This window comes from Myripristis murdjan, chromosome 5, assembly GCF_902150065.1.
Source record: "Myripristis murdjan chromosome 5, fMyrMur1.1, whole genome shotgun sequence".
In the NCBI taxonomy this organism is placed as follows: Eukaryota; Metazoa; Chordata; class Actinopteri; order Holocentriformes; family Holocentridae; genus Myripristis; species Myripristis murdjan.
The window spans coordinates 25,741,346-25,760,825 of NC_043984.1; the positions used below are offsets into that span (position 1 = coordinate 25,741,346).

The following is a 19,480-nucleotide window of genomic DNA, read 5'->3' on the forward strand; positions in this document are numbered from 1 at the left end:
CAAACATAGTCAGTGCCACATAGGACAATGCATAGGATATTAACGCAGGTAGGTGTGTTGGAATGGCATGTCATGATGCTGAGGGCCACGCACACGCTGCTCATGTTATTTTCTAATTTAACTTTTACTTATACAGGAAATCTGCTAGAGACACGGATCATTCTCAAGAGAGAACCGCCCAAGACAAACACAAAACTACAACACTAATCGAGTTACAAGCGAACTCAGTCATCCAGTGCAGAACACAAGACACTGGAATAGAAATACAAAGTTCACACAAAGGCTCAGCCCGCATCTGTTTCCTCGCAGCAAGCGGAAATCTGCAAGTGACAACGGACTTGGTGTTTCTCCACTGATTTCCAACATGCAGGAAGTCCATTTTCTCAGAAACGAGAGCGATAGCCTGCACAGGTTCGGCGAAAACGAAACTGGTACCTCTGCAGGGAGGACCACCCTCCTTCCAGCTCTTCATCCTCGTTTAATCTCGGATGGGTTCAGACGGCGCAGAGCCATACTGCCGATCACTCTCCGTGTTTTGCAGCCTACACCCGACTTTTCCCAAGAACCTGCCACAAGGTACGTTTAACACAGACGGAAAAAGGCGCCTTTGCTGTAAAATTTGGTTTCAGAGACCATATTGAATTCTATTGGGTAATTTTGCGACAAGTAGGCTAGAATCGCAATAGCATGTTTAGTAAAATGTTCTTCTTTCATGTTCTGTTTGAGTTCTTCATATCGCATTAATTAACTGGGGACATGGTGTTAGCTCCCGATTCTTTTGTTGAAAGCCCAAGAACTGACCGGAGTCAAGCTTCAATTTTCTGATGAAATATTTATTATGGTCACATATAAAGCAAGGCTGGGCTCAGTGTGACAGAGCTCTCGCAGGATCTCAGTCAGAAAAAGCCCCTATATTAGGAAATGATACACATTTATGTTCTTGGGCTGGGCCTGCCCCGTACAGAGGTTGGACTTTCACGCAACCGAGAATAATTGGTCAGTTACCCGGACAGGCCAACCACTGTCCATGCCTTGTTTCTAGAATGTGTGATGCTATGTGTGTGAATGTTGACTCGGCGTGTATCTAATGCAACAGACCTAACTAACAAGATAGAGAAAGTACATCTGGCTCCTGTTTTATCTGTCCTCTGCTTAGCGGTCAAGCTGTCCTGAACTATATAATACATTGGATAATGCAAGAGACAATCGAACTATAAGGCCAATTGTAACAATGGTTGCCTTTGATTTTCACAAAATATACTGGTTTTCTGTACCATATTTCACCTCAGATAACACCTGGCTTGGTCTTGGTAACTGTGCGCGCACCTGTTGATTGATGAATCAGTTACTCACAGTAACTGGCACGTCACAGTGTGTGTGTGTGTGTGTGTGTGTGTGTGTGTTTGCGTGCGTGCGTGCGTGCGTGCGTGCGTGCGTGCGTGTCCTCCACTTCCAAGTTCACTTAAAAAACTCCTTGTGCACTTTTAAAGCGGAGATGGAGATGGACCCGTTTGCCCTGACAGTAGCAGCGGAAGAAGAGGTGACTACAAAACCCGCCCTTAAACAACAGAGAAGAAAAAAGAAGAAGATAGAGATGGACAATGAGGGGAGGTGAGTAGGGATGCACTCTTTTCTGCTCACTGTCTATACGCCTGTGCGCTAGTTGCATACGTTTCTAAGTGCAAATGTCACAGAATTATCTCTGCTTCCACGTCCTCTCAGCCAGCTGAAGACAGAAATAACCTTTGTAAACTGTAAAAAGACAATGTTTTAACAGATTTGTTTTAACAGAGGGCCAACAGGACTTGCAAAATGAAAAGCAGAGGTTATTGCAGATACCATTTGCAATAACCACTTGCTGAGTGTCCGGGGAAAAGTCAGAAATCGCAGTGTTTCTATATGGTCATTGAAATCCTGGAAATGTCATGGAATTGGTAAATGTGTTTCCCAGGCCTTGGTTTGTTTTGGAAAATTATGAGGGATTTATTCACAGTCTTTACAATAAATGCTCCAAAGATTTCCTGAAAGAGTAGTTCTTTTGTTTGTAAATAAATAAATACATACATAAATGGTGGCCACAAAACTGCTAAAGATGTCACAAAACAAAAGATACAGGAACTTTATACAGTTCTGTAGCTGTACAAGTGATTTCCCAGGAAAAGAGTAAAAAGAGGGATTGGTAGAGTCATGAAAAATTAAGAAATTTTTTTATTTAAGTGGAACGTTATTTTTCCAAAACAGACTGTGGGCTAGAAAGTGAGTTATGAAAGTCAGAAATCTCAGCATGTTACAGTGACTGTTGAGTCATTCATCAAAAACCCTATCAGCTCCCTGAAGATACAGGCCTACAGGTTTATGGAGATTTTGAGTTGTTGAGCAGTAGAAGTCTTAATTATTGTCCCTCTGAATGTTCTAGTCTTGCATTAGACTAAATTTGATGATAGTGTTACATTTGTCTTTCTCACCAGGGGACAGGCCAGCATGTATAACACACTTAACCAGCAATATGAGGAGAAAGTGCGCCCCTGCATTGACCTCATCGACTCCCTGCGCTCCCTGGGTGTGGAGAAGGACCTGGCGCTGCCTGCCATCGCCGTGATTGGCGACCAAAGCTCGGGGAAGAGCTCTGTGCTGGAGGCGCTGTCAGGAGTGGCTTTGCCAAGAGGAAGTGGTGAGGCTGATAAACAACTCTAGTTTGCCTTTTTTGGATTGAATTATTCAATTTAATATAATGGGATGTCCCATGTCCTGTTCATTTATTCAAGAAGCAACTACCAGGCTTGAGCTGTTGTGCCAACAGTAGTATTAATAGCCCTATCTACCCCTGTCTCCCTGTTTTGTATTTGCAGGTATTGTGACAAGATGTCCTCTTGAGTTGAAGATGAAAAGAACAACTGAAGGAGAAACGTGGCAAGGGACAATAACCTACACTGCAAAGAAGCAGCCTGAGGGTAAGTAAAATTTTATTTAGTTCACTGCAAGAGGGGTCTTACATCATTAAAAAAAAAAATCTTTACACCCAGTGTAGTTTCACTTCCACTGAGGGAAAAGAATAAGGTTCTGCAGTGTTCTCAAGTAAAGACTTTTTTTGAGTCATTGTAGCTATGATGTATTCTAACTCAGTGGTAAAGCCATAAAGAGATTAAAGGAGTTATTTCAGTGTATTTATTCATCTATCATGATGAGCTGTCTCAAATAAAATATTTTAAACCAAAATGATGTTTCTTGAACTGGTTTGTTGAAATGGTAGACAAAATTTCTTGCTTGTGCCAATGAGACTGATGAAGTTAAACATTTTAACTTGTAATATGAAATGCTTTTTCCTCCAGGGCACTTTAACCATCACGTAGACATTGAGGATCCTTCATATGTGGAACATCTCATTGAGCAAGGTCATTCTTGCTGATCTGAGTAAACATAACAGAACCCAAATGATATAACTAATACAACTCAAAGCAATTACACATTATAGTTTCAAATCCATAGAAGCAATACTAATTGACTAATAGACTAATTGTTTCATGGTAGTGTTGTTATGTTTCTGTCCACCTTTAGCCCAAAATGACATGGCTGGGCACGGTGCAGGGATCAGTGAGGACCTCATCAGTCTTTCGATTGCCTCTCCTGATGTTCCAGACCTGACACTCATCGACCTGCCTGGCATCGCCAGGGTGGCAGTCAAGGGCCAGCCACAGGACATTGGAGAAAAGGTACAGTTGTCACAGCTGTGTCTTACATCAGGTTTTTTTTGGTGCAGTAATGAACAAGAAATGTGTGTTTTTGTTTTTGTTTTAAACAGAAAAAACAACTAGATTCTCAACTCTTAACACAATAGCTTCAATAGATGTTGGGACATACTCATCTTATCATGTGCAGAGGGCTGGTAGTCAACTGTGTGTGTTTGTGTGTGTCTGACTGTCTGTGTGACTGTTTTTCAGATTAAGAAAATGATTCAGAAATTCATCAAAAAACAAGAAACCATCAGCTTGGTGGTTGTCCCATCCAATGTTGACATAGCAACCACAGAGGCTTTGAAGATGGCACAGGAGGTGGATCCTGATGGAGAGAGGACTCTGGGTGCTTTTTATTTCCATGCTATACCTAACATACATTGCATGACGATAACTGGTGATTAATGTCATGCAAACTAATGATTGCTGAGCATCAGCTGTTGGAAATCCAAAAAATAAATGAATAAGGAGCACGCAACTGTAATGAAGCGACAACCTTTCCAAAATGTTTCCTTGACCTTTAGAATAAACATGTAAAAAAAATAAATGAATGAATGAATGCAATATAAATGCTCTCATGATATGTACAGGTATCCTGACCAAGCCTGACCTGGTTGACAAAGGCACAGAGGCAACAGTGGTGAAGACTGTGCATAATGAGCTCATTCCCCTGAAGAAGGGCTACATGATTGTCAAGTGCAGGGGCCAGCAAGAGATTCTGGATCGAGTCTCACTGAGTGAGGCCATGGAGAGGGAGAAGACCTTCTTTGAGGAACATGCATACTTTAGGTCTCTCACAGAGTTTTGTATTATGAAGAGGGCTTATTATTTTAACGCATTTTTCTTGCAAAGAGTAGCTTTGTTTGGTGACTTGTAACTTCTTAATTATTGGGTGCAGGTGCAAGTGCTTGTAGGTATTATGAGTTTTGTGATGGTTTTAATGATGGGCATTGGAAAGCTGCATAATGAAACCTAATTATAGCCCAGTGTAAGTGCTTGAGTCTCCCCACAAATAGAGCTGAAATTATAGTAATTTATCGTAGACTTGTTGCCAGTCTATGGCCATGCTTGTGATTTGCTGAGTAGTGAGACATAGTGCTCAGCGTTGTCATTTCTCCATTCTTCCCACACAGCATACTGCATGATGAGGGTCAAGCCACCATTCCCAAATTGGCTGAAAAGCTAACTCTTGAGTTGGTGAATCACATCCAGGTGATTTGTTTAATATCTTTTCATTCAAAATTACCAGATTACATAATGTGTAATAGATATTGTGTGTGATTTTCCCAAAATATTTAGAATTTTAACAGTCAAATTACTGAAATAATTTTCTAACATTATTTGAATATTATTTAAAAAATACTGAAACACTATCACAGTGCAATATTTCCATTTTCCTCTTCATTATATGCAGAGATCCCTTCCTCAGCTGGAAGAACAGATAGAGAAGAAACTCAACAACACACAAAGTAGGCTAACTAAGTGTGGCGCTGGACCTCCACAGGACCCATCAGACAAAGTCTACTTTTTCATTGACGTGAGTCTGCACACTGGCACTCCGTTTAGTCCTTTTTAATAACTAACAACACACTAGACTTCAGAGCAACATTACAGATAACAGAATAGGACATTTCTTTACCTGTACCACTTTCTTTCATTTGGTGCTGCCGGGCTTTAGAAAGTGACAGCATTTACTCAAGACGCCATCAGCCTTGCTGCAGGGGATGAACTACAATGTGAGGCCAACCTCAACATCTTCTCTAAGCTCAGAGATGAGTTTGGGAAGTGGAAGAACCTGCTAGACAGTAATGGATCAAACTGTAAGTGTATTACAGTATGTTTCCATTGTGAACATGTTTGTTTTGTCATTTTTGACAGAGAGTTCTGTGGCATGCATACCACAAACCCTCAATTTATACAGTGGGTAAATAAATACTTCTGTATTTGTTAAAATGCTAAAACTTGTAAACCCTTTTAGATTCTGATTTAAAGCTGATGTTTCTGGTTGTTGTAATGACCACTACTGACCCAGTGCTGACATGCATTAACTCTGTTATCACGGTAATAAATGCCATCAACATTAAAGTCAGCAGGAAGATTGAGAGAGAGGTGGCTACCTATGAGCAGAAGTATCGTGGAAGAGAGCTGCCAGGGTTCATCAACTACAAGACCTTTGAGACGATGATGAAGGAGCAGATCAAACAGCTTGAAGAGCCTGCTGTCACAAAACTCAAGGATGTGGCAGGTAGGTCTATGTGTTGTCAGAGTGCTAAAAATGATAGCAGGCCCTTCTCAGTGTTAACCATGCATTTCTCACTGTTTTATGTATGTTTTCTAGATCTCGTGAAGAACGGGTTCATTCAGCTGGCTCAGTGCAGTTTTGTCGGATTTCCCAACCTCTTCAAAGCAGCTAAGGTAGCATTTTCCTGGTCAGTTACCACTATAAATGTCCAGTGTCATTTTAAACATAAGCTAATACAATTTAATGGCTGATTTGGTTTCCAGGCAAAAATTGAGCTCATCAGAAAGGAGAAGGAGGTGACAGCAGAGGCCATGCTGAGGACCCAGTTTAAGATGGAGCTGGTCGTTTACACTCAGGACAGTACATACAGCCGCAGTTTGAAGAGGAAAAGGGAAGATGAGGGATCTGTACCGGGGTTTAAAACTGTGAACTATCAGGACAACGAGGCTACCCTGAAGGAGATGATGCTGCACCTGAAATCCTATTACCTAGTAAGTGGTATTTATAATATTTATAATATTTGTGATTTACAGTGATGGGAGTAACGGCGTTACAAAGAAACGGCGTTACTAACGGCGTTACTTTTATCAGTAATGAGTAATCAAAGAAATGACTGTTTCCCCGTTACAACACCATTACCGTTACTGACAATAAAATGCGCCGTTACTAGCCGTTACTTACTACTAATAATTATTATTATTTTATTATCCTATTCAAAAAATGTGAGTCTTGTGGAGAAAAAGCGGTGTGTCAATTTTCAAACCGGTCGGACTTTGCAGTTTTTCATAACTTATCAACATGCATGGAGAATGACTGAGCACAAATTACAAGAAGCACATGTGTTCCCCAACGGCAGAGTGGATAGTATCTCTGCCTGCTGTACAGAAGCCCGGGGGTTCAATTCCCCACCTGGACAAGCTGGCATCACTAATTTAAACTATAATGAATTACTTTTTCAAAGTAACGTGCCCAACACTGACAATGACAGCAATATCCACACTGCAACAGCAATGCAAAAATATGTGCATTAATAAGAGGATTTAAGAAAAGAAAAAAAGTAATCATAAAAATTACTTTCCCCAGTAATTGAATTACTCTTCTGCAGCAGTAATTGAGTAGTAATCAAAATTACTTTTTTACAGAAGTAATTAGTAATTGTAACTTATTAGTTTTATGAGTAATTGGTCCCAACACTGGTGATTTATAATATAACCCTACATGTCATACATAAAGGTAACTAAGAGGTTTAATTTTATGAATGAATGTGTTGCTATAATGGTTTAGGATGACTCAGTCAAAATTCCCCAGTATTTACAACTCTTTACAACTGCATTACAACTAGAAAATGCAAATTTTCAAGTTGCTCAACAAGGAAAAAATTAGGAAGTATGGTTAACAGTGATTGTGAAAATAAATGTAAGGGTGAGGGAAGCCAGGTACATATCCTGGGTCATAATGCTATAAAGCACATTTAATTGTGGTTCATAATAAAGTTAAGTTATAAAAATACTGCAGAGCAGAGGAGCTCCACATTTTTATCTGTTAATTACATCCCAGGTTTATAATGTAGGACTTTGATATACAGTATCAGTCTAAAGTTTGGAAACACCTTCTCATTCAATGGTTTTTCTTTATTTTTATTATTTTCGACATAGATTAATACTGAAGATATCAAAACTATAAAAGAACACATAGGATTATGTAAAACAAAAGTGTTAAACGTTTGTTTAACACTTGTTTTCTACAGAATGTTTAAATGATAAAAATAAAGAAAAAACATTCTGTATAATCCCAAATGTGTTCTTTTATAGTTTTGATGTCTTCAGTATTAAACTATGGCACAAGATTGAGAATAATAAAAATAAGGAAAAAACACTAAATGAGAATGAGAAAGTGTGTCCAAACTTTTGACTGGTACTGTATGTGTGTGTGTGTGTGTGTATGTGTCTGTCTATATATAGAAAGATATAGATAGATAGATATAGATAGACAGATAGAAATATCTCACCGCAAAGCATAATAGGAAAATATGAATACTGAAAATTCGTGATATAGGCCAGTAAGTTTTTGTGACATTTTTAGCCCTCTTTGCATGGAAATGATGCACCTGGAACTAATGTGAATGTGTAATCGGTTGTGAAATAGTATGTGGTCTACCGTGGGTAAATACATTAAAAATGACAGTGTGTGCAGAAGTACTCTGGAATTCCTACTATTTGTAATATATACAGGAACAATTTAACAAACACTACCTTTTTGAGGGCGTTGGATAGTTTACCCTTGCAAATCTGTGTAATTTGAGTATTGAAGTCTTCAGACTTTCACGTTTAACATGTGATGTGAAACTTGATCTGGCCTGAATAGAAAAAAGGTGGTTTACTTAATGCTATGAATAAATTGAATATATTTTCTCTCAATTTCAGATTGCTAGCCAACGTCTGGCTGACCAGATCCCTCTGGTGATCAAGTACCTGATGCTGCAGGAGTCTGCTGCCCAGCTGCAGAGGGAGATGCTGCAGATGATTCAGAAGAAGGAGAACGTGGAGCTCATGCTTGATGAGGACTTCCGTGTAAACACAGAGAGAAAAACTCTTCAGAGTCGCCTCAACCGCCTCAGAAAGGCTCGTGTTTTGTTGACCGAGTTTGAGTATGGCCAGCTCAGCTGAGCAGGGCAAGTTTTCAAGACCAAATGTCTCACTGAAGGCGATACTTAAAATTTTGTTACAGTCGGTCTTTGTAGTGTTCATATTTTTGTCATACCCATACTCGGACAGCAATTTATTTTGTGTGAAAGAAAAACAGTGGAGCCAGTAGTTTCATATATTTTTACTGTAAGACAATGTGCCTACATTCAACCTGCTTTTTTTAAATTTTGCTTAATTCCAGTTCTGATTATTTTACTGGCATTCATTTGCACCTGCTTTTCTTGTACTTTAAACTGCATAGACATATAATAGATCATGTTATTTATAACTGAGTGTGTTTTAAAGTGACTGTTACTTCTGCTGGGACCAACCTGTGTGTTAACTGGCATCATTAAGAATGGCTGTTTGATTTTATAATCCTTTATGTGCTGTAGGCTTGGGTGATCTTTCCTCACACTCCATTCCCTGACTTGAATGTCAAGACAAGGGGTGCTGGTCTGTTCTACATCATATTCAGCTGTAGCTTTGGTGGTATTATAACTTCAGCTTTTATAACTATTAAAACTATAGCTGTCTCCACTTGGGAAAAAAAATAACTGAAGTCACTAAACCCAGTGCAATTTAATGAACTGTGTCATGACAAAATAAGAGACTTACATCACAAACCTAATGTTCAAATTATCTCACACAGTGTTTACAGTCCACAGGGGTGCAAGGCAAAATGTTAAAGTAATTTCTCCTCTGCAAAAATGCTTCCTTCAATCACAAACTTCATTGTGCACAAACAAATTTTAGATGTAATTTCTCCTTATAATGAAAATGTAAATAATTCAAATTAATTTGGAAATCTTGGTGTCTGCTGTCTTTAAGTTATGAATTAAATATCTACTGATTGCAGCACAGTCTCTGATGATCTGATTAATGTCTCTGCACACTCACAGTGGTTCAGTGTAATCCATTTTCTCCTCTGCATGTGTCTTTAAATGTGTGTTTAAGTTGCTCTTCCTTCTGAAGCTTTTCCCACATGCCAGGCACTGGTGTGGCCTTTCTCCTGTATGAGTCACCCTGTGAGTCTCCATGTCTCCTTTCCGATTAAAGCGCCGGCCGCAGTCGCTGCACTGGTACGGCCTTTCCCCTGTGTGGGTCCTCATATGTAAAGTCAAAGCTCCACTCTGCCTGAAGTTCATGCCACATTCCTTACACTGGAATGGTTTCTCTCCTGTGTGGATTCTCACATGATCCCTTAAATGACTTGACTCTTTGAAACGCTTCCTGCATATGGGGCACGTGTGGCGTCTTTCCCTGGCGAGATCCTTCACGTCTCCCTCCACACTAAAGCTCTCTTCTCTTCCTTCAGTGCACGAGTTAGAGGTTTGCCTTTTCTTTGTCCTTGTTCCTTTTGGTTTGAGTGCCTTTAGCCATTCTCCATTCTCGACACCTGCCGCATTCTCAACATATTCACCATGGGCAGCTGTGTAGTCTGGATTCACTGAGAAGATGGACTGACAAACTCGGCTAGATCTTGATAGTTGGTAGTTTTCTCCATCGGGGTCTCTTGTCATTTCCTTCGCAGGGTAAAATGTTCTGTACCTGAGAGTTTGATCTTGGCTGGGGCTTGAACAGTGAGGCTTATCATACACACTCTTCTCACACTGGATGGGAAGTTTACAGTCTTTGTCAGACTCCTCGGGACCAGACAACGCAAACTTTTCCTTTTTGATCTGTGGGGCGTCAGAGTCCTCATGATCTTGACAGGGGCTCCAATCCTGTTCACAGTACTGCGTCTCAGGGGACCTGTACCCATGAGGAGCAATTTCCAGGGAACCTACAAGGAGAAAGTCAATGTCAGAATAAGCCTAATTTTGCAACTTATACATCTGCTGTTTTGTCATTTGCATTAAGTCTAAGGTAGTGTGACTCAACAAGAAAAAAAAGGTAATTTGAGACAGCATGCATACCTACATCCCTTTATTTAATGACTCTGTTTTCACCTGATTAAATTTCCCCCATCTCTTTGGTGGTACAAAATAAAGGAGTGCTTTATTTTGCTAAGCTCTGATGGCTTTTCTCCTCACCTTGCAGGGTTTCTCGTTCAACTCCAGAGCACTCTGGATTTATTCCACAGGGTGACTCTGCCTCCCCGGTTGATGGAGATGTTACAAACCCATCACCATCAGGCTCTGCTTTGATATCCTCTGTTGTGCTGACAGAGTTGTGTTCAACAGTTAGTATTCGGTAAAGGTGCAGAGGCGGAGGGGAGTGCTGGTGGCATTCTCTTTTCACAAACGGAGGACATACAATGGTATCAGACTTCTGCCTTGAGGAAAGTCCTCGCTGATCTGCCCTGACGTCAAGTTCCTGTTTAATAAGAAGGGCATTTGGGTGCTCCTGGCTGACGTTTGGGCTCCACTCATCATCACAGTGGTGCTGCTCAGGGGGACCCTCCTCATCACAGCTTTGAGGAGTGACCCGATGGCCTGCAGATAAGAATGAGAAAACAAAAGAGGGCATAAAATAGAAATTCAAATGTTCCTCTATTAGCAGACTTACACAATCAAATGTATTTCATTCAATAATAACCTTAATTTCTATATATAGACACACTGGTAAAAAATGATAAGAATAGTTCAATTTAAAGTTGTTGCATTTTCAGAAATTCATCCACAGGCAGTTTAAGACCAACTATAGTCGTCCAATCAAGCAACTTTTCCCTGGAAAGCCTCCACTCAGCAGATGGTGTGATATTTGCCAAGGCTCGGTGTTGTGACTGCTCTACCCATGATGCTTTATTGGTCATCAATAATCATTCAATGGTCAGTCATTTCCAGCTAAACTACATTTATCTGCAAAACACCAACATTTGTTTTTCACTCTGAGCTACAATATATTTGAAAACAACATTTTGGGAAATGAATAAAACTGGACCTGTAGGCTTGCTACTCAAACAGCAGAACAGCTTTGGTTATTGCCTGCACAAAAGTCAGAAAAAATGAAAGCACATTGGAGTGCATCATTGCACAGCTTTGACTGATGACTGAGATGGTAGGCTAATCAGTGACTGATTTTATCTATTCCACTCACCTGCCCTGTGCAATTTGACTTCAGGCCACAGCACCAGTGTCCGCAGATGATCTATCTCCTCCTTGGATCGGCTGATCTCCCCCTGGTACTCTATCAATGTTTTCTCCACCGCCCCGAAAATCTCCACAGCCGCCGCTGCCAGCCTCTCAGAGATGAAGGCGTTGAGAAACTGCAGTGTACCCATTTCTACTGTAAACGGATTTTGACAGACCGAAATGTACACAATTTCATCTCTGGATGTGACTTCCTCATTCTCTCGCTTTCAGTGGTGTGTTTACGAGGCGCCGAGAGCGTTCAGCCAGGCTGCTGTCGGCACCTGCTGGTCAGGAGCTTTATCTCTCCATTCAGTTTCCCGGACATAGCCTTGGTTGTCCTCAAAGCAACACAAACTTGCACAGAAAGCAGCCAAAAACAAAACAAAACAAAACAAAGCAAAACAAATGAAGAGTTCATTTGCAAAAACAGATATCTCCATTTGAATTTATTAAATCTTTTCAAACGTTTTTGAATTTTATTACAGTTTACTTTATATTTATTTCTATTTTTATATGTTTATTTAGCCTGGCATAATGTTTATTATTCTAAATCATGCTTTATTTGTGTATGTATATAAAGGTGTGTGTACTCCAAGCAGTATCAGTGAAAAAGGTGTATTGATTTTAAGGATGGCTTTTATCTGTTTTTGCAAATGAACTCTTCAAATGCATACTTTGGGTTCTATTACTGAGGACCTCTGATGTTTTAGCTGGATCTCACAATGAGCTTTTGAAGACGCATGTTTTTTTGAATGACCAATCTTATTCAGAGGCTTTGAGACACTGGACAAACTCAGTAATCCACATCTAGCTACTCACCTCACAAACACACACACGGGGGGTCAAGGAGGAAATAAAACATTAAACGAAACTTAATCGAGTTCACGCTCGAAATACTCCATTCTCAGGAACTGTTCACCTCACACCGAGAGAAAAGGATAGCGAGAGGGAGAGGAGAAAACGAAACCTAAGTTAAGAATCGGTTTCCCGCATATCTCCACTCAGACTGAGGGGCCGGACTCCATCAGTAGCACGGAGCTGCCCACACCATCCGCATCAGCCGCACTCAATTTGTTGTCTCCGCTTTTAGCAAGTAGCTTGACTACAGCCTGTTTGGTTCATCAGCCACACACTTTACTTCAGCTGCTGGGCTCTTTTTAAATAGGTTTGTGGCATTTCTAGTTATTTTCTTCCAGAAGACGATCGGGCATAATGAACACACTTAACCAGCAATATGAGGAGAAAGTGCGCCCCTGCATTGACCTCATCGACTCCCTGCGCTCCCTGGGTGTGGAGAAGGACCTGGCGCTGCCTGCCATCGCCGTGATTGGCGACCAAAGCTCGGGGAAGAGCTCTGTGCTGGAGGCGCTGTCAGGAGTGGCTTTGCCGAGGGGCAGTGGTAAGTAAAAGTGAGGAATCTATTAGCTGTTGGCATTCAGCTTGAAGAGCTTCATCCCTCCCGTCTTAGACAAAAGTACAGCAATATTTTTTTGAGGAATGGACGCACCCTATCCATCCAGTCACCTCTGCCAAATACGCACGGTCATGGAGGGGCAAACATCAAAATGTATTTTGATACGAAATACAAAACCCATATAAAACCCAGTGTAAACGTATCAGTAAGAAATTCAAATATATAAAAAGTGCAGAAATTAAAATTGATGATTACAAAACCCCCAAGGTATGACATTTTTTAACAAACTCAGTATTTATGTCATGTGCAGCCAAATAAGGACCCAAATGCTGAAGACAGCAGGCAGACAGGACTGAAGTGTAGAATATATGACGAATATATATTTCATAAGCTAACCTCATCAACTAGGTTCATTGTAAACTTTGATCGATTGCATTCATTGTTTAGCAAAAAGGGCACAGCTTATTAACATGTTAAAGTGTTTCAACTCCAGTTACAGTGTCAACATTTCAATCAGGAAAAGAGGTTAAGGGTAGAGTTAGGGATGGCCTTACTGTCCAGCAGAAAGCATCAGGGGCCGATATACAGCAAAAGCTTTGGGTAACATATTAGTTTTACAATGTATTAGTCAGAAAAATGGTCAGCAAAGACCTGACTGTTGTTTCTGGATCGGTGACAATGTAACCAGGCTATAATGTATACAGAGTTGCAGTAACCTACATGGCAGCCTTGTAATAACATTTTGTATTTTTTCACAAGTATTTGAAGTACATATTTGACTTTCTAGTACATATTTCGGATACATGTGCCCAAATTTCTCCGCATTCACCCTTTCATTATACAGGTATTGTCACAAGATGCCCTCTTGAACTGAAGATGAAAAGAAAGAGAGACGGAGAGGAGTGGTATGGCAAGATAAGCTACCAAGACCATGAGGAAGAGATTGAAGAACCTGCGGATGTGGAAAAGCATATTCGAAAAGGTATATTTAAAAAAAAAAAAAAAAAAAAAAATTACATTTTATTTTTAAAAGTTTAAACTTTTAGGGATGGTACATATTAATAGACATTATTAATGTGATAGTTTAGCCATCTTGGCTCATTTTTAACTGCAGTCCTTGGGCAGGAGTAATAACAGCATTACTGTACATGACAGAGCACACTTCATAAGAACATAGAAAACACTTAAAACAAACAACAATATATAAGACAAAGCATGATTTAGGTTGAAGAAAAAAATGTTTAAAAAGGAGTGCTTCATGGACTCATTTTTTAGTTTGGGGTGCTCTTTGGAGAGCGATATATGTAGTGAAAACAAACAGAAAAATTCCAAGGCACTCTCTTATAAACAATAAAATGCCTTTATTTGAGTATTTTCACAAACACAGTTCTTTTGTCTTGGTGTTCAACCAATGACATGCTTCCATTTGGTTCCCGTGAAGCAAAGTGGGTGTGGAAAACCCTCCTCATGCAGAGAGCATGGCTAGGCTCCACCTTACAGGTAATCAAGCTGACTAGAACAGAGAGAGAGAGACAATGATCAGTATAGTTACACTTCACATGAATATAGGAGTAATCCAAAATACAAAAACAACCATAGATACAAAAATAAACCCCAAAAATAAATCCAACAATAGATACAATGGGTGTAACAGAGAAAATCACTTACACTCACAGAAAAGCTGTGAAGTCTATGTCTTCATTCGGGCCAGGATGTTTAGTGGCCTGCAATTTATAAATCCAAAACACTTCCCTTTGATTCAGTTTCTTTCATTTTATTGTTTATAAGAGAGTGCCTTGGAATTTTTCTCCGTTTTTTGCATGCTTTAGGTTATTTGACTAGGTTACAGAGTATGGTCATACATTTGATTGTCTTTTAACCATGATTTTAAATTAACTTGAAATGAACAATATGTGTCATAGTCTCTGATAAGACTGCGTCATGTGTGAGCTGCTCTCACTGAAAAAGCTGACCATCCAAATGCTGTCCTCCTCATTAGTATTATATAATCCCGTCTTGTCACAAACCTAGTGTGTCTATTGTCAGCTGTTTTCTGCTTTATGAAATTACTAAGGTGTGGAGGTGTCAAGCCATACAGAATCTTATAGAGCAGACAAGCGTCTGTAAATCTGGTAAGATTGTCTTAGCTCGGTAAATTATGATTTCTCAGGCTGTAACAATGGTGATGGCTCTTTGGCCTCCTGTCAAGCACTTTAAGAGCCTGGTGGAATGTGGACTGTACAGGTTTGAGTGTTGTACAGGAGCCTTGTGCCCAGCTAGTCAAACAGTATGACAAATATGACATAATCAACACAAGTAAAACAACAAGTAAAAAAGACAGTTTCTGATATGGCAGAAATTTGACAAATTGACTTTACTGCATTTGTTACCACCTTGATTTGTTTTTTTAAATGTAAGATTACAAACAATTGTTACACCAATTTATTTGAAAGCAGAGACCACAGGCAGCTTTTCATTGAGAAGATCATTTTTGTAAAGACTAAACAACAAGGGCCCCAGAATTGATCCCTGAGGTACACCACATCTAAGGGCTCATTTCTCCAAACTGCACAAGATATTGTCACATCACTACTAGCTAACAAAAGCCAGTTATCAAAGTTATTTAAGATTATAAGTAATTTGAATAGCTGCTTTTCAGCAATTAATATGTCTGTTTTCTTGTAATGATCACACATCATATTGCCTCTCCAGCCCAGGATGATATGGCTGGGGTCGGTGTGGGGATCAGTGATGACCTCATCAGTCTGGAGATTGCGTCTCCTGATGTTCCAGATCTGACACTCATTGATCTGCCGGGCATTGCCAGGGTGGCAGTCAAGGGCCAACCAGAGAACATTGGGGACCAGGTATGCTCGTGCACTTCATCTTAGCAGAGCCCAACTTTTCCAAGCACTTATGTTTTTAATTGTATATGGTAATGGGGGGATGAAATGTACCTTTACTGTCATTTTCATGGCCGTGTGATTAGAGCAGACTTCAGCCAAGTGTGACAAAATGTAAAAGGTCAAGTGTGAATTGACGTTTTCAGATCAAGAGACTGATCAGCAAGTTCATCACAAAACAAGAAACCATCAGCTTGGTTGTTGTCCCATGCAACGTTGACATCGCAACTACAGAGGCTTTGAAGATGGCACAAGAGGTGGATCCTGATGGAGAGAGGACTTTGGGTAAATGGGTTTGATTCATGGAAGGCTGCATTACTCCTGTCCTGCAATACTCCTGTTTTGTAGTTCTGGGCTAACTTCTCTGTCGCTCTCAGGTATCCTTACCAAGCCGGACTTAGTTGACAAAGGCACAGAGGAGACGGTTGTGGACATTATTCATAATGAGGTCATCCACCTGAAGAAGGGTTACATGATCGTCAAGTGCAGGGGTCAGAAAGAGATCACAGAGAAAGTGTCTCTGACTGAAGCAACAGAAAGAGAGACGGCATTTTTCAAAGATCATGCTCATTTCGGGTAATTCCATTCTATTTCATATTGATGCCCAGTGTAGTGTTGGCTCTGCAAAACCCTGTTAAGCAAGTTGTGGTATGGACTCGTATAACTTTGCATTCTTACCATAGCACTCTCTATGATGAAGGCAATGCCACCATTCCTAAACTGGCAGAGAAACTCACCCTGGAGCTAGTGCATCATATTGAGGTGAATCTTTCTTATACCTGCACATACTTTACAATGTGAGACTGGCTTTTTAATAACTATATACGCATTAGTCTGCACAGGTGTTAAATGTTTGACTGTTGCTGTTGCCCCCTGTGTTGTCTCCAGAAATCTCTGCCTCGGCTGGAGGAGCAAATTGAAGAGAAGCTGGCACAAACCCATGGAGAGCTGGACAGATATGGCACTGGACCCCCAACTGACACCGCAGAGAGACTCGTCTTCCTCATTGATGTGAGCCCCTTCATTGACCATGTCCTTAAGACAATCTCTCTCCATTATTTCTAACTAAAGTGTATTTCACTCTAATAATTGTTTGTCTCATAAGTGACAAACAGCGACTATGCAAAAACCTGTTTTTAATTATGTTTATCTGTTTGTTTTAGAAAGTGACACAATTCACTCATGATGCTCTCAGTGTAACAACAGGAGAGGAGCTGAAGTGTGGAGAGAGGCTCAATGTCTTTTCCACACTCAGAAAACAGTTTGGAACATGGAAGGCCCACTTAGACCGCTCTGGACAAAAATGTGAGTGCAACATCTCTGGTCTAGGTTCATCTACATACACTCGGTTATTCTCACATTAGCAGGGCTTTGAAATTTGAGTCTATATATTGCAGTTAACGAGAGAATTGAGAGAGAGGTAGCTGCATATGAAGAGATGTACCGTGGTAGGGAACTGCCAGGATTCATCAACTACAAGACCTTTGAGGTCATGGTGAAGGATCAGATCAAACAGCTTGAGGAACCTGCTGTCAAGAAACTCAAGGATATAGCAGGTATGTTGTGGCCTACGCAGTACAATCACTGCAACTAATAATGTGACTTGTTATTTAAGTCTGACCAGGTAGAACTATTTGCATGATTGCATAATTCATGCATCTGCCAGACCGGGAAATGAAGCTGTTACATTATATTTCCTTTACCCATAGATGCTGTGAGGAAAGTGTTCATTCAGCTGGCCTATGTTAGCTTTACTGGATTTCCTAATCTCATGAAAACAGCCAAGGTAACCTATCATCTATGCATCTCTTGATGTTATTTTTTTAGAATTGATGTGAGATTGCTGGAAGCCCTACCTTCTTTCAAAATGGTCTTGATTTGTGCAAAAATAATGATATTCTTAAGTATTTACTGTCACCTCCTTGGGTTCTCAGGATTTGATATGCATCATTATGAATGTTGAGAATGACCTAATACTTGCTCGTTGTCCAGGGTAAGATCGAAGCCATCAAGCAGGAGAAGGAGGCAACTGCTGAGTCCATGCTGAGAACTCAGTTCCAGATGGAGCTGATTGTTTACACCCAGGACAGCACATACAGCAGCAGTTTGAGTGAGAGGAAGAGGGAGGAGGAGGAGGATCTGCCAGTTCAAAAACAGAATTCAAAAAGGATGATTGTTTACTGCCCAGATAACCATGCCACACTGCAGGAGATGATGTTGCACCTGAAATCATATTATAGCGTAAGCATTGATTTAAGCCTAATAGTTATTATTAAAGAACATTGACAGGAAGGGGTACATAAAGGGCAAACTGTCTCCTCCATGTTTATATATATATATATATATATATATATATATAAATTGGTCTCACTTTTAATCTACTTTCATGCCACCTCATTCTACTTTCCTTAGATTGCTAGCCAGCGTCTAGCTGACCAGATCCCTCTGGTGATTCGCTATCAGATGTTGCAAGAGTCTGCCATTCAGCTGCAGAGGGAGATGCTACAGATGATTCAGGACAAGGAGAACATGGAGTTCCTGCTGAAGGAGGATATGGACATTGGTGTCAAGAGATCCGCCTTGCAGAGTCGCCTCAAACGCCTGATGAAGGCCCGCTCTTACCTGGTGGAGTTCTAGAGGGGGTCATGGCCTGATGGCATCAGCTTTGCTTTGATATTCACCTCCTGCCAGTTGCCACATACCGTATATAGGATTCCTGCTGCTTTTTTCCTGTTCTTCAGTTTTGCTTTGTATGTTGTTTAGAAAGTGGTCAAACAACATTAGTTAAGTGGTATTGCAGTGGGTCTTGAATGTAAAATGGATAGCTGCTCTTTAGATTTCTGTAAATACACATAAATGTGCCATGGTTCCCAAAAGAGAAACTACACAAAGCACTAAATAGCATTAAAAAAAAAAACTGAAATGTTTTTATTGAATCCTTGAATTTCATGTGGCAACCGTACTGTAGATTAAAATGCTGAACCAACACATTATGGCCAAGCCCGGCCACATCAGGAGACTAAACTGCACTGTGTCATCATCTGTTCTTGCCATTTTAAATAACGGCACTTTAAATTTTACAATCAGACAGTGTCTCAAACATTTTTCTTCTTGTCGCTATGATTTTGACAATCATAGTAAAGTGAGCTTAGTATATTTTCATAGTTTCACCTGAAATGTTCAGTTATTATGAAGGCAATCAATCCCACATTAACAGTTATTCTATGTGGAAAAAAAACTTATTGCAATGCACTTGTTTTAGCCAGCAATGGAATTTTGATTTATTTTCTGTTTTTCTTTTGTTGCAGAGGTACACTGTTACTTAAATTTCCAAATAAAGTAGTGCTATATTGCTATAATCTTTAGAACCACTTGTTTACTGTGCTGTTTGAGCCTTACTGTGAGGCAGATTGTAGTGGGAATAACACC

General features: G+C 40.2%; 3 protein-coding genes across 3 annotated transcripts; 2 read left to right on the forward strand and 1 right to left on the reverse strand.

Annotated features, from left to right (window-relative positions):
* The first annotated feature begins 503 nt into the window (after window positions 1-503).
* LOC115359465 (interferon-induced GTP-binding protein Mx3-like) lies at window positions 504-9,515 on the forward strand. Its single transcript, XM_030051972.1, has 15 exons — window positions 504-576; window positions 1,491-1,611; window positions 2,469-2,671; window positions 2,850-2,951; window positions 3,330-3,392; window positions 3,556-3,710; window positions 3,939-4,077; window positions 4,322-4,520; window positions 4,865-4,943; window positions 5,146-5,268; window positions 5,410-5,551; window positions 5,818-5,976; window positions 6,070-6,146; window positions 6,237-6,464; window positions 8,397-9,515. Exons 2-15 carry the CDS (start codon window positions 1,496-1,498, stop codon window positions 8,637-8,639), a joined length of 2,028 nt encoding a protein of 675 aa, XP_029907832.1. The 5' UTR covers window positions 504-576; window positions 1,491-1,495; the 3' UTR covers window positions 8,640-9,515.
* On the reverse strand, window positions 9,221-11,992 carry LOC115359467 (zinc finger and SCAN domain-containing protein 2-like). The gene is made up of 3 exons (XM_030051975.1): window positions 11,700-11,992; window positions 10,694-11,095; window positions 9,221-10,443 (listed from the first exon to the last, which is right to left on the reverse strand). The coding sequence occupies exons 1-3, from the start codon at window positions 11,881-11,883 to the stop codon at window positions 9,554-9,556; spliced, it is 1,476 nt and encodes a 491-aa protein (XP_029907835.1). The 5' UTR covers window positions 11,884-11,992; the 3' UTR covers window positions 9,221-9,553.
* A 761-nt stretch (window positions 11,993-12,753) lies between these two features.
* Window positions 12,754-19,381, forward strand: LOC115359466 (interferon-induced GTP-binding protein Mx). Its single transcript, XM_030051974.1, has 12 exons — window positions 12,754-13,133; window positions 13,993-14,130; window positions 15,861-16,015; window positions 16,198-16,336; window positions 16,429-16,627; window positions 16,735-16,813; window positions 16,940-17,062; window positions 17,215-17,356; window positions 17,449-17,607; window positions 17,761-17,837; window positions 18,044-18,292; window positions 18,464-19,381. The coding sequence occupies exons 1-12, from the start codon at window positions 12,947-12,949 to the stop codon at window positions 18,686-18,688; spliced, it is 1,872 nt and encodes a 623-aa protein (XP_029907834.1). The 5' UTR covers window positions 12,754-12,946; the 3' UTR covers window positions 18,689-19,381.
* Window positions 19,382-19,480: the final 99 nt, after the last annotated feature.